The 15,329-nt window shown below is 40.3% G+C and overlaps 1 protein-coding gene across 2 annotated transcripts in view; it reads left to right on the top strand.

Annotated features, from left to right (window-relative positions):
* LOC126285424 (uncharacterized) overlaps nucleotides 1-13,958 on the top strand; it is a 1,121,207-nt gene extending 1,107,249 nt beyond the window's left edge. For both annotated transcript variants that reach the window (XM_049984792.1, XM_049984793.1), the window contains 3 exons: nucleotides 3,527-3,696; nucleotides 9,612-9,798; nucleotides 11,676-13,958. In XM_049984792.1, coding sequence (XP_049840749.1) covers nucleotides 3,527-3,696; nucleotides 9,612-9,798; nucleotides 11,676-11,833 — 515 coding nt within the window. In that variant the 3' untranslated portion in view covers nucleotides 11,834-13,958. The remainder of the gene's footprint in view (nucleotides 1-3,526; nucleotides 3,697-9,611; nucleotides 9,799-11,675) is intronic.
* The last annotated feature ends 1,371 nt before the right edge of the window (nucleotides 13,959-15,329 follow it).

Raw genomic sequence — 15,329 nt, 5'->3', positions numbered from 1 at the left:
TACGCTAAGGTCGTCTTCTCCGGTGACTTCTGCGTAGACCGAAATTTTATCCATTTTAAAGTTATCCCTAGTAGCTTAATTAAGCGTTCTCTTCACCATTAAACTCTGGTACTTCAATCAGATACGGAGGTATCAGTGGTACAAGATGGACATCGATTACTTTGCAGTGTAAAGATACTGGAGAATCTGTCATTTTCAAGAAAGCAACAACGCGCGGGTTGCGTTAAATAGAAGAAAACTTGTATTTAAATCTTGACATCATTTCTAAGGATTATGCACCTGCTGTAAATGAAAACAATGAACAAAATTTTCTCGACAGGACGCTCATCTTTTCTACCCATAACATAAGAGATTAAACTTGGTTTTTCTTAGGTTGTGTTCATCTTCAAAGTGACAGAGACGTGTCCTCACAAACAGCAGTAGAGTAGGGGAAGCCAGGGTGACAGCATTCGCAGTATGTGTTACTGCTTTAGGTAGCAGTGTCTCAGTGAAGAGACTGCCTTTCAGGGGCATAGTAAAAGGAGGAGTCCCCAGGAATAAGTAAGTTGCCAGTGAACTGCGACAGCTGACGTACGCCAGGTTTTCCCACTGCGTCACTCCAGCAGTTTCCTCACGCAGAGGGAGAAATGTGATCGTTACGCACCGACCTTGGAATACCGTGGCTGAAAATGGAGTTGCATGGTAGTCGTGGCGAACTTACAAAGCACTGCTCCAGCAGACGTGCCAAGAACAGTGGCGTAAGACTAAGACGCCATCGGCAGTACTAGACTCTTCGCATCTGATGGAGTCACACTAATTTCTTTTTCCTGTTTTGGTCCACGCTTTTATTATAAAGTTTCTCTTCAAGGATGGAAGACAAATTTCCTTTGCATTACTTTAATTACAGCAATTAGTAGTACTGTTACTAAGAGATGGCAGTTACTATTACAAGCGATTGACATCTTAACACGTTCCGACTTCGTAGCAAGTCATCAGTTGGCTGTAGAAACGTGTTGAATGAAGCCCGCCGGTGAACAGTTTGCTACTCGTGGGTCACGTTGGTAGCCGGGCATTTTGGGACCCGTTTCCAGTATCATCTAATAATGACTTGCTAAGAATTCGATGCCGGTTTTGATATCATTTGTGAGGCAGAGGCTGAAAAAAAATCATTTAGTTTACAAGACAATCGTCATGTTCTCCAAAGGCAGTGCTCCTAGCTGTGAAACTGTTATAGCATTGTCTAGTTTGTTGGCGATATGAGAAGTTGCTTGCTTGACAGGTGTCGTCATAGACCTGTCTGTGACTTTGCCTAGACCATCCTGCACTCCGTATGTTCAACCCGGTGCCCCGGCTTACACTAATCTGTGAGCCATAACAGTTTTTATTTCGCAGACGTAGTATAAGCATGAAAATTATAACTGCATATCTAGCTCAGCACTATAAAATTTTGTATCGTATTTTCTCAGTAGACTGGTGAAAGATGCGACGGATGCTAACTCAGATCTGCAGACAGTTCCTATTCGATTACTGAAGGCAATGCCGTAAAGGGTTTTAAAAATTCAAGGAATCGTTTTAGATTGCATTTTCCTGAGATAAAGATCTCGGCAAAAAACAGCTACTCATTTTACTGTCTAAAAAAGATTAGTTCACGAACATATGCATTAGCTTCATCCATTGTAGGAAGTATGGGGAAATTAGTTTATCGTCTCTTCCATGTTACGATCATTAGAGATTGCTCGCTAGACAGGAGGATCAGAGAGGAAAACGACCATGGCCCATGAAAGGAAACACCCTAGCATTCGCCAGAAGCAATGTAGTGAAACCTTGTTTCGGATGACCAGACGTTCTCCTCGAATGTGATCGTGTAAATGCTGTTGTGAAAATGTGGAGCTCGTTCTTTATAATATAGCGATTCGGGCGACACAACGTACTCCCCTTTGAAAATTAACTCCATGATTGAGATAGTTTACTGATATGTAGGTATTTGATACTTTGCGATTGCCTGGTTGTACGAAACTGGGGGGGGGGGGGGGGGGCTAAGACGTAAATGAGATGATGGCCACGTTCCCCTGACTCTGGACTGTTATGTTAGCGCTCCGTTCCTCAGTAGATGAGTGCGCTGCCTGGCGTGGGCGGTGCCGTGACTTGCTACTCCGCCTCCTTTTCTGGCCATTCCTGTCATTACGCTGTCACGATAACGTGAAGGATGGAAGCCGCAGCAGCCGTGGTGATGTACGTCTCCGCAAATAGTCGACCTCGCACCAGGCTCCTCCTAGGCAAGTTAGCCACCACAATCTAATCTCTGGTCCAGAGCTTTTCCCCTATCTGTCACGTACGATCGAGATACTGAATTCTGCGAAATCCTTAGCGGCCCCTTTAAGTTTACGGATCAAAGAGCTGTGTAGCACAGCATGCAGCTTACAACACGTGCCTGCCAACAGCGGGTTATCTTTCATTGCTACCATGGAATTGCGTCCCCCCCCCCCCCACTCTCTCTCTCTCTCTCTCTCTCTCTCTCTCTCTCTCTCTCTCTCTCTCTCTCTCTCCCCTCCCCCCCCCCCCTCTCTCTCTCTCTCTCTCTCTCTCTCTCTCTCTCTCTCTCTCTCTCTCTCTTCCTCCGAGAGCTTAACATCTTGCTAATGACGATATCTTCAGAGAGGAGATGATCCCGCTTCTGTTTCACTCTTTCTTTTTCACAGAAAGTGAGCGGCAGTAGTTGTAGGAATGTCTTCTTTTTGATATATTAATGAACTGATGGGAAACTAGCAATCACAGTACATTCCTCTCTGCTGTCTGCGGCGTTTATCGTCCTGATCGCTGCTATCCTCACATTGAGATTTTGACAAGAAATTTGCTGCGTCAAAATACGCATATCTGCAAAACATTGACGGTTTGCGCTTCGGACCGCTGATTAAACCCATTCAAACATGGTTCTGTATAACAATAACGTATAAACCCGAAGTAGAACTGAATTCAGTCCTGATACACTTAAGAGCATTTACGATAAAATGAGGAAAAACTACGTGCGCGGGCGATATGATGAGGTATTATTCCATTGATTCATTTCAGTGGGAGAAAATAGATTTTGCATTCTTAATTTTGTGAACTTCAGATTAATTTTAATCCTAAAGTCCATACACCAACTTCTCTGATTGCTATCCATTGCTCCTGGGATAGTATCATGTCGAATGAATCTGTCACTTTCACAATGTATTAAATGAATCGTTCCTTGCGTATGTTTTGTGTAAAGTTGGTACAGAAGAGAAAAGTCGGTAGCATAAGATTAAGAAACAAATTCTAGGGCCTTGGAGCAGTTGCACTTCAAGTATATTGCACATTTGTTAATTTCAGCTATCGTAGAAATGTGTTTCTAAAGGTGTTTGGTGATCGTTTTCATGCTGGGTTAGATGGATAATCGCCCAGTATATCTGCTGGATTTCGCTAGTCTTCCTCCATCAACAATTTCAGCCTTAGCTAAATGTTTTTCCTTTTTTTCGTGATCATCAGACAGGCAGCATATGACAACGGCCTCCTTTCCTTGTTACAGGCACTAAGAAGATGGAGTACAAGACACGCCAGTGGCACGAGAAGTGCTTCTGCTGCTGCGTGTGCAAGACTCCCATAGGCACCAAGAGCTTCATCCCTCGCGAGCAGGAGATCTACTGCGCCACATGCTACGAGGAGAAGTTCGCCACAAGATGTGTCAAGTGCAATAAGGTATGACTTCCTATCGCGTTTTCATCGTCCAAAACAAAATGATCACTTTAACGTAACCAACAAGGACCCCGATAGCACGGATCATTACACACACACACACACACGCACACGCACACGCACACACACACACACACACACACACACACACACACACACACACACACACACACACACACACACACATGCCACACGTAATAAGACATACAGGTGCACTCTTTGTTTCTTATTCATGTGCATTCTTTGTGTGTTATTCATCATGAAACGTCAATTACACAAGTAAATAACATCAATACCTTGCCAGCTTGGTGAGTGAATTGACGGTTCATTTAATGTATAGACAGACAGAACTATACTATCTTGGAACGACAGCCATCGGCAGACATGTGATTGATTGATATTTCAGTCATAGGATACTCATTCTTTCATTTTGTGAAGTGCAAAATTTTTTTGTGCGAAAAGTCTGATGTTGCTGTTACCTAATATTGCCTGCAAGGTCATTAACATACAGCATGAACAGCAAGAATCCCAAAACGCTTTTCTGGGGCACACTTGAAGTTAGTTCTACATCTGTCAATTACTCCTCATCCAAGATACCATGCTATGCCCTCCATACAACGAAATAGTCCAGTCACAAATCTTGCTTGATACCTCCATATTATGGTACTTTTGATAATAAGCGTGTGTCTGTTACTGAGTCAGATGCCTTCTACCTATCTACCTTGACCCATGGGTTTCAGATTATCGTGCGAAAAAAGTACGTTTTGGGTTTGTTTTCGGAATCCAAGCTGGTTGGAATGGAGCAGGTCATTCTTTTACAGATACGTCATTACATATTAACTCAGAAGATTCTACAAGAAATAGCTGTAGGAGATATTTGATAGTAGTTTAATGGATCACTTCTGCTGCAATTTATGTAGATGGCTGTGACCTATGCTTTCTTCCAATCACAAGGCACAGGCTACTGTTCGACAGATTTTTGGGGTATTATGGATAAAAAAAGGGGCTAACTCAGCCTAAAAAACAGTTGTTATTACGCGTGAACTCAAGTATCAGTCAGGACGGAAGGAAAGTCGGTAGCGATATACAGGTGCTGTGGTAATGCCTCTTCCTATTATCTATGATCGTCAGCGCCTCGTGCGGAAAATACGTGAATTAAATGGAATTTGTTGGCATATTATTTCGTTAAAAAAATGCAGTATCTGTGATTTGTAGTAAGACGTTACTACATGGTGTATAGCGTACGATTATTTTTTTCGGAAGCTGTAGCGATTGGCGAAATAGTGGTTAGGTTGGAACGTAATAGCATAACTTAACTTTTTAATAGGATCATTACTGCAATTTAACTGTAAGATTTTGTTATTTATTTATTTCACTATCGCTATTTCCCCTGTAGTGGCATTACAAAGTGCAATGATGAAAACTGAAACCAGTAAAAGTATAGGTAACAAAGTGCAAGGCATAATGCGATTACATTTCACAAATACAGTTTGAGGAGCATTATTTACAAAGTGGGCAAAAATCAAATACGTCTGTGTGAAATATGGCGTGGAAATATTACAAAACATATGTGGACATATATACTAGTTGTTTCGTCATACGATGTGTGGGCGAATTAAAAACAGGGATTACAGGAAGCAATATATACACCAGATACATTTTAACACACTGTGCTGCGATAATACTGCTAAACACAGTGATCTAGCAAGCACGAACCTTGTCGAAACATGAAATAACATTGCCTTTCGTCTATATCACATCAGAGATTATTATTTAGGTAAGAACTGTTCATGGAGATATGGCTCAACAGACTTAGCTCTGGTTGCATTGAAGCTGGGGTCGCCATGTTATATACCCTGAAACATTACTAGACAACTGTTTGTGATTGCTTCTTGTTCTTAATTTCTGTCGTATACATGCAGCATTTGCTTTAAATAATAAATTTTATAGTGCATCGGGAATAACACAGTGTTAGAATGGCATTTTCAGACGTTTTTCTTGGTCTTAAACGCTTATTATTTGACTCAATAACACGACGCATCCACCTCGTTAATATAGCTTTCTTTTTGTTATACATTTCGAATAACCAAGAAAAGAAGTACGTGATGCGATGAAATGCTTGTTTTCGTAATTCAGCATTTTCTTGAATCGAATATCACGACAGGAAACAGCGTAGCCAAAATTCATGTATACAAAAAGAAATATCGCTTGAACGAGTCCAGTTAGAAGTAAAATGTGATTCATCAGACTTCAGGCTATAATCAAAATGATTAGTTCACCCGTAAGTGAGACGAGCTAGCATACTGTTGTCAAAACATTTCCACCAGAAGCTAACGTTTGGGGCAACTGACATGGAAGACGTCTGCTTCAAGCTTGTGACGTCATGACAAGTCTCCTTATCATAGCTTCATGCCACTGCTGTACGAGATAAACTCTTACGAATTCACAATCATACCAGCATCTGTCAGCAAGTCAAACCATATAAACGTCCTGAATGTTTAAACATAACTATTGTCGAATAATCAAATCTTAGTCTATGCCTACACCCCATGATACAAAATCCTGATCCACTCATCTCCTGTTAACAAACGTAAAAGAGTGTACTCACACCTGGGGATAAAAAGAACAAAATACACAGTGGTAATACAGTCACTTACACAGGCCATGAATGTCGACATTAACATTGCGACGACACATTGTCGGGTAACATACACGTAAATAAGCAGTTTATGTAGCTATAAAGGTAACTAAATAACCTTTGTAATACCTGATTTGAGAAAGGAAAAGGGAGGGGGGAGATTTATTTGTACATTCCTATCTATATCACAACGTAAATATTTACTTTTTATTGAGCCGCTGTGTCTCTGTGTGTCTTCTTAAAAGTAGCGTCACGATTATGTTTATCGAAAGCAATTCAGTCATTGGTTCCGCCAGCTAGTGTAGTCATTCAACATATCTTGTTGCTTGCCTACATTTCGGAGTCATATGTACGAGGATGCCACTGAAAATGTTCACAAAACGAGTTTTTAAAAAATTAAATGATTTGTTTTCTAAAATATTCACATATAATGTCAATATATTTTTGCATTCTATGAAACGAGTCCTTAAAGCAAAGAGGCCGCTCCTCCCGAGGTCCTTCAGATATCAAGTTTTTATAATGTTCCACAGCTTACATACACGGATGACTCTCAGTTGTTAGCTTTTCTGTATTGGATAATGCGTTGTTGTAATGGAAATTTATTTATTTCACGAACTTTTTCGAGAATTTATGGTAAACGGACATGTGTGTACCAATCGGCAGTAACAGTTAGACTGCCTTCTAATGCTATAGCAGCAATATGGGCCGTTATAGAACAATATTCTAGCAGCCATCTTCTGGCCATCACTGCGAATTCGCCGGACTTCGTACGCTTGGGCTCTGTTCGACAGACCCATTCAGCCTTTCGATCGACTTTTCAAGATCGTAACAGTACTTTCAGGGTTCATCACCAGATATGATATTCCAAACTAAATATGAACTGCCGCCATAGAGTTTTTCTATGCCAATAAACGCTTTGTTGTTTTTGATCGGGAGCCACTTTATGTGGAATCTGTCGACAACAAAGTTTTCTCACGTCTAACTGTTGATGTAAAATGCTTTGGATGATTCATACCAATGCCCATTGCCGCTCGAATAAATTCATAAGATGTCCGTAGATCTCCTTCGAGCATTGTTCGAACAGCGTTAATATTTTCACCATTAAATTCAGTTCTTGGCGCCTTTCACGAAATTCATCACTAAGAAAATCTAATCTCTCTTTAATTCGCTGTACGAATTACAAATTGTTGCTTTAGATTGAGCCTCTTCACCTGATTCATTTCTAAACCGATATCCACATTGTTTTGATTACTTAAAAACGTTAAAAAGCATAGCCCGGAAATGTTTTCTAGTCACAATCATTTTTAGGTGAACACGGGATGTTTAAATCATGAGAATTAACAAATTATTAGGGCAAACTGGACAAATTACTCAACGATCAAATCGCTGAACATTGGATAGTAGCTTCCGCATATAAACAAACGATGGCATTCTAAAAATGTTGAGTCTCCCTCTTTTATATGTACTGGGTGATCAAAGAGTCAGCATAAATTTGAAAACTGAATAGTCACGGAATAATGTAGATAGAGAGGTACAAATTGACACACATGCTTGGAATGACATGGGGTTTTATTATAACCAAGAAAATACAAAAGTTCAAAAAATGTCCGACAGATGGCGCTTCATCTTATCAGAATAGCAATAATTAGCATAACACAGTAAGACAAAGCAAAGATGATGTTCTTTACAGGAAATTCTCAATATGTCCACCATCGTTCCTCATTAATAGCTGTAGTCGAGGAATAATGTTGTGAACAGCACTGTAAAGCATGTCCGGAGTTGTGGTGAGGCATTGGCGTCAGATGCTGTCTTTCAGCATCCCTAGAGATGTCGGTCGATCACGCTACACTTGCGACTTCAGGTAACCCCAAAGCCAATAAGCACGAGATCTGTCACGCGTCTAGCAATACGGCGTGGAGCGCCGTCCTACATAAACATCGTACATTCCAGCAGGTGTTTATCAGCCAGGCTGGGGATGATGCGATTCTGTAACATATCAGTGTACCTCTCACCCGTCACGGTAGCAGTTACAAAACCAGAATCGCGCATTTCCTCGAAGAAAAAAGGCGCCATAACGGTAGATGTGGTAAATCGAACCCATATCGTGACTTTCTCGTCGTGCAATGGAGTTTCCACGACAGTTCTAGGATTTTCGGTAGCCCAAATTCTGCAGTTGTGAGTGTTGACAGACCCTCGGAGCGTGGAATAAGCTTCGTCGGTCCACAACACGTTACTGAACCAATCGTCATCTTCCGCCATCTTTTGAAGCGGCCACACCGCAAATGCCCTGCGCTTCACTAAATCTCCAGGTAACAGTTCATGATGCCGATGGATTTTGTACGGATAGCATCGGAGAGTACGCCTAAGTGCCAACCAAACAGTAGTTTATGGAATGCCGGTGCGACGTGCGACTGCACGAGCGCTGACTTCCCCCGTGCATAGACGAACCCGCTACAGTCTCCATTTCTTCCTGAACTGTCTCAGCAGAATTACGCCATGTGCTCGATCGTCCACTACGGGGTCTATCGTCTAAACAACCCGTGGCTTCGAAATCATTCTCGCCACAGCTGCATTTGTCAACTGACCTTAACCCGTTCGAATCTCCTTCTTATGGCGATAGGATCGTAACGCTGAACTAGCGCATTCCCCATTCTGATAATACAGCTTCACTAAAAGCGCCTTTTCAGTAACGTCAACATGCTGCGAGTGCTGGCGCACCTGATTCTCTCTCTCATTACAGCTCCTTTTAAACACGATTGACATGCTCATTGCCGGCCGATGTGGCCGTGCGGTCCTAGGCGCTTCAGTCTGGAACCGCGTGACCGCTACGGTCGCAGGTTCGAATCCTGCCTCCGGCATGGATGTGTGTGATGTCCTTAGGTTAGTTAGGTTTAAGTAATTCTAAGTTCTAGTGGACTTATCACCACAGATGTTACGTCCCATAGTGCTCAGAGCCATTTTTTTTACACTGACGTTTTGCTGTCCAGCGCCATCTGTCGGACATTTTGTGAACTTTGTTTTTTTTTTTTTTTTTTTGTTCTAATAAAACCCCAGGTCATTTCAAGCATGTGTGTCAATTTCTACGTCTCTATCTACATTATTCCGTGGTTTATTAAGTTTTCAAATTTATATTGTCTTTTTGATCACCCGGTATGTATGCAATGATGCATGTATGCAATGATGCATGTATGCTTGTAATGTATGGCCATGTGTTTTAGTCAATTTCCGACGGCTTCTGTACAAAAGTGAATGACGTTGACGAGTGCGGTGTTGTTTGCAGATAATTACAAGCGGAGGCGTGACCTACAAGAACGAGCCGTGGCATCGCGAGTGCTTCACGTGCACCAATTGCAACACGTCGCTGGCTGGCCAGCGCTTCACGTCCCGCGACGAGAAACCCTACTGCGCCGACTGCTACGGCGAGCTGTTCGCCAAGCGCTGCACTGCCTGCTCCAAGCCCATCACAGGTACGCATACTGTCCACCATATTACAACTTTTTAACCCTGGAAAGGTTAACCGTTGAGTAGAAAACTTAATAGTGGGACCAAGGATCCTATCAGGTGGGAGACGATCGTACAAACCCCAACATGAATTTTACCGATATCAAGAAAATCTCACCGCTTCCATCAGGAGAAAATGACTAGCTTTCTATGGCCGTTTGTTGTCCTGTACTACCTTCAAAGTAGCTGACAAGGGTAAAACCACGGTATTCCTGTGGCTCAAGCAGATCGAGAAAGACCTTGCAGAAATTCATATTAAGCAAAACTTAATAACTAACAGGGGGACTACCATTTAACTATTGAAACGAGGTCCTGCCTAACATCACATACAGAAATTAACCACAAAGATACCAGGAAAATTCCAGGGGAATGCAAGACCAGCAGTAAAATGAAGGAATAGTGGGCTAACAGGAAAGCTCAAAGTATTAACAAGAAGACAGCTAATAAACTTCACCAAGAACACCATAAGTTGCAGACGACAACAGCACGGTAAAAACACAAGCATAGTGGTCCATAGGTGGCCCAAACGATGTATAAAAAAAATCGTCTACTGCCTTTTCAATAGTGTTTTCACTACACCAATCTACATTTCGAAGCCACAACTCCATCATCAAGGCTTCAGTTCGTATGTAAGGTTAGTCACTGTTACTAACTTCCATAAGAACTGAAACAGTGATGACGCTGTGGCTCCAAAATGTAGACTGGTGTAGTAAAAACACTATTGAAAGACAGATGACGGATTTTATTATTCAGTTTTCCATTTATTTCACTCTCTCGGCTACCATAAAAACAATTAAGTGGTGCCTGTATGAGAGATTTTACGCGATATCTTTGACCCCGCCACCTTATGTTCAGTCTGTTCCACGCACAGCTTCTTCCATTCACGTCTCTTTAAAACGCGATATTCTTGTAAGAGGAACCGAAAACTTAAGACGTACTGTAAATTAATCGAATCTAAGATATGAAATAATTTCAACAGTTTCGTAAAGATTAACATTCTTGTCACTGAGTCGTAGTTTGTACGATTATCTTCTGAGCAGTCCTACAAACCAAATTATTATTTCTTTATAACCCATAGAGACAGACAACAAACATAACTGAAGAAAAAGTTAAATACATTACAGCTCGAGCCGTTGGAAGCAACACACACATTCACTAAGTGCACATAAGTTTTATATATCTGCCATCTTCTGGATTTTTACGTACTTACATTGCAGTTACGAGGGGTCTGTGCTTTCTGTTCTAGTGACTGTTACTCACAGTGCTGTGAAGGAGTCTCTCCACTGCGAATGTTTTATGTTTTCCAACTTCACTACTTGTTCTTCTCAATGTAAAATGTACTTTTATGGTGAACACGAAGACAGATTATAATTTAGATGACCGTGACAGCAACACTGACGCAGCAACCGTGTCAAGTTCTTTCTGGCTATGTGGTTGAAAACGTGGAACTCCCTCACTTTGTAAACGTATCAAATGCCATGGAGTCCTGCACTAAAACGTAATCTAAATGTCAGAACACTTTTCTTTTTGATGAACTTACGTTACAGAATTTAGAATTCATCCGAGAAAGCAGCAGCTTATTTGTTATTTCCTCTACTTGCTATTCATTTCCAAACTAAAGACAGCCCAGCGTCTTTTGCAACAGTTGATACAGTTTCAAAAAAGATTTTTGTCTGGTAGCCGCTCCTTGTTAACGTATACCATCTCGATCCATATCCTTTTATCCACCGTAACATTCCCCCTATGAGAGGTTTGAGAAATTTTAAACTTGAGGAGACTCGGCTCGTGAAGTAGTTGTACAAGACTGGAAAGCTGAGTTCCCGCCTGCTGGCGCGTGTTGCAGGCATCGGCGGCACGCGCTTCATCTCGTTCGAGGACCGCCACTGGCACAACGACTGCTTCATCTGCGCCATGTGCAAGACGTCGCTCGTTGGCCGGGGGTTCATCACCGACGCTGACGACATCATCTGCCCCGACTGCGCCAAGCAGAAGCTCATGTGAGCTGCCCACCCACACAACTCCTCCTCCATTCTTTATTTGCCATTTTATATTTTATCGTCAAGCTTTGTTTTTTCTTTTCTAGAGAAGACCGTTCAGCATTCGTCACTATATATACATAAATACATAAATATATATATATGATAATATTTTGATGTTTAGTGGAGGTCTAATTTTTAGGAGAATAATTATTACTTTACGAACGTGGGAATAATGTATCACCGAAAGTGATCAAGTGCCTCATATCGCATGCTACGTGGTCTGCACGAGTGTTCGAGCCCGAGGTTGGGGACTATATCTTGCGCCTCTGGACATTTCGGTTGTAGAAACGTTCAGGTGTCGCAAGAGCAGGCCACGTTGCCTCTAACACTGGAGAGCTTCCACGTCGCACGTCGTAACCGACTCCTATATCACAGTGGATGAAAACGCGTATCAGCGGTTGTAGATTTTAAAGAGATATATACATATATATATATTTGTTTATACATATGATGTACAGCTGGTACTTTTTAACGTAGAATTGGAGATGTAAGTTTATTTTGCGACGAGAGAAGAAAAATAGATATTTTTTAAGGAGTTGAACTCTTTAAGAGACTTTAGTCTGGCACTTTTAAAACAAAAAATAACCTCAGTCCTGAACCCAGGACACGAGAGTAGATCCTTTCCACAGATACTGGGCGTGGCCTCCACACACATACACTTCACAAGTATACACGCCACACATTGGCCGCCCTAACACAGCCGCACCGCACTAACACAAGCTCACTTCTGCTTTCAAATCTAGGGTTAATAAGAGTAGATTCTTAAGAGATGGAAAACGATTAAAATCCAGGAAACCAAAAAAATTGACTATATTGTATACATAACTTTTAACAAACTAAATTACACACACACACACACACACACACACACACACACACACACACACACACACACACACACACACATAGAGCCAGAGAGGAAAGTAAGCTATTATATGTGATACATATATAAATACTATACATAAACTGTGGTCTTGGGGGAATATGCTATAGAAGTGACCTTAACAACATATTCAAAGCCCGAAATTGTAAACGGTGGGCCGTTTGGGCTACAGTCCATCCACTGGTTCTTTTTTTTTTTGTTTGCAAATTTATTATTTTTTTGCTGTAATTTAGATTTCTTATTGTATGCATTTATTTGTATGGATCATGTAATAGTTATGGTTATAAAGTATCCTGTGACAAAATTAATATGTGGGTGCTATGCCGTTCTTTGGTGATGGAAGTATTTTTAAGCCAGTAGAGTTATTTAACAGTAATTGTTATTAAGAAGATGGTACTGTAAATTTGCCATTAGGTCTTTTTTGCGCTTGTAATCTTGTGTTGCTTATGACTTCTAGTCAGTCAAGACACATTTTGCTGTTCATGGAATGTTCAACTCGTGTACGTGATGTTATGTTCTGTCTACTTCCTCTTCATCTCTGTCAATTACATTCTTTTCTTAATTTCATGAGGATGCCCATCGCTTATCCTCAAAAATACTTGTTTCATCGCTGCTGCGTTCACATATGTCAACTGCTTACAGTTTCAGTTTCTTGCTTTTTCAACATGGAACCAGTTTCATAACATTCGTTGTGCACTTGCAGGCTAATTTGAAGGCAGTGTATCATTAATTACATGTGACTTTCCAACGTGTTATTTTAGATTCATTCCATGTCACAGATATCGTTTTTATGTACAGCCTTACTACTACTGCATAGCACTGATAAAAACGAAACTGCTGACTTTTCATAAACATGAAGAGCAGTTTCACAATGTAACAATAGAATTTTTATGGGTCAGTCACAGATGCTTCTACTATCTGAGTTAAGTGGTGTCGCTTGAACATCATACAGTAGTGGGATATTGAACAGCAGGCCTGATTTCTTTTACTACCAGCAATTTCATACATAAATCACAGCGAAAATTGGATCACATCACATTCTAAAATTTAGTTAAAATTATTTTAAACATTACACATAATTGTGTAAAAGCTGTTAATTTTTGATGCATAAGTGTTCTTATTGGTATCATATATATTATATATCCTGTTACATAGAAATGTGGAAATGTAATACAATTTGAATAAAGGAAATAAATACACTGGATATTTTGTGTTGTTGGGTTTATTGTATCTTTAGTGGGAAACAAACTGACTCCTAAAAAAATGTACTAACTTCTCCTGCTACATGATTGCTAAGTACAATACTCTTTATTTTGAAGATAAGTAACAATGATATGTTTGAAACTGAAGAACAACTCCATCGCCACAATTTTCAGTATTGCAATATTGCATTTCTGTCATCTTTGAACTATCTTGTGAACTGAATTTTAGACACACATTTAAAATGTACACCCCACCAAAATCAAAAGAAATTGTTTGTTCAACGACTATACTGCAATTATCCAGCATATGGTTCTTGAAATATCTTGAATGTACCTGCTTTGCTGAAATTGAAACTAGGCAAAACCTTCATGTAAAAGCACACTAGAAAACCTGCATGTCTACCTACAACTCCTTTTTTCAAAGCCAACTATATGTATTTATGTAGCAGTTCAAACAATTTTTGCAAGTTAGTAAACAAGTAGCCATCTTGGAATTTAAATTTATTAACAAAAAGTAATTTCGGGCCCTAAACATTTTCTTGTTATGACAAATTTTACTAATTTAATTGTTCATTAAATTTAGGAATCTCAGTTTTTTCCAGTTTCTTAATTTGTATATAGCCTATGTTTAAATTCACATTACAGCCTACTATGACATGTAAAAACTGGCAATTAGATAATGATTTCACTTGGTGTACATGTCCAAAGACATGCTATTGATATGCTAAGGAGTCAAACATACTAAACAAAGTGCTCTATTTACCTATGTCTGCTTCAGCATTATACTGTGACTTTAGTAAGTAACACATTTTGAATCAACTGATGTGATAACAGTGCCCAATGCTATGGTACTCACGAAATTAGGAGTACAGTACTCACAGGTCACTTTACACACACTGTCTACCTTCTTCAACTGACCAACACATCTTGTTCAATTATTACCTACAGTTAGCAATGTACATACTAGTTAGTTACAAATATAATAATTATAAAGATTTACTGTAAATGACAATAAGTTTTTCACACAACAGACATGAACCAGTGTAACACATTGTTTTTATCTTTTGTTCTACAACTCAAACATAGAAGGTCTCCATATCTAGAAACATATGCTGATCAAAAAGTGGAAGGAAGATTAGTATTTAATGTCCAACTTAAGTCAGTCATTAGAGACAGAGCACAAATTCTGATTGGTGAAGGTTAGGAAAGGAAATCAGCTGTGTCCTTTTCAAGGGAATCAGAATACACCTTAAACAGTTTAACGAAATCACAGAAAACCAAATGTGGGTGTGTGAATGGGTGTGTGAAATGCTGACCTTCCTGGACAGTGATGTGAACTGCCACACTCATGATGCAATTCTAGTGTCTTACAC

The sequence above is a fragment of the Schistocerca gregaria genome, chromosome 8 (genome assembly GCF_023897955.1).
Source record: "Schistocerca gregaria isolate iqSchGreg1 chromosome 8, iqSchGreg1.2, whole genome shotgun sequence".
NCBI lineage: Eukaryota > Metazoa > Arthropoda > Insecta > Orthoptera > Acrididae > Schistocerca > Schistocerca gregaria.
The sequence above is the reverse complement of the archived record's forward strand: the minus strand, read 5'-3'. Positions and strand labels throughout refer to the sequence as shown.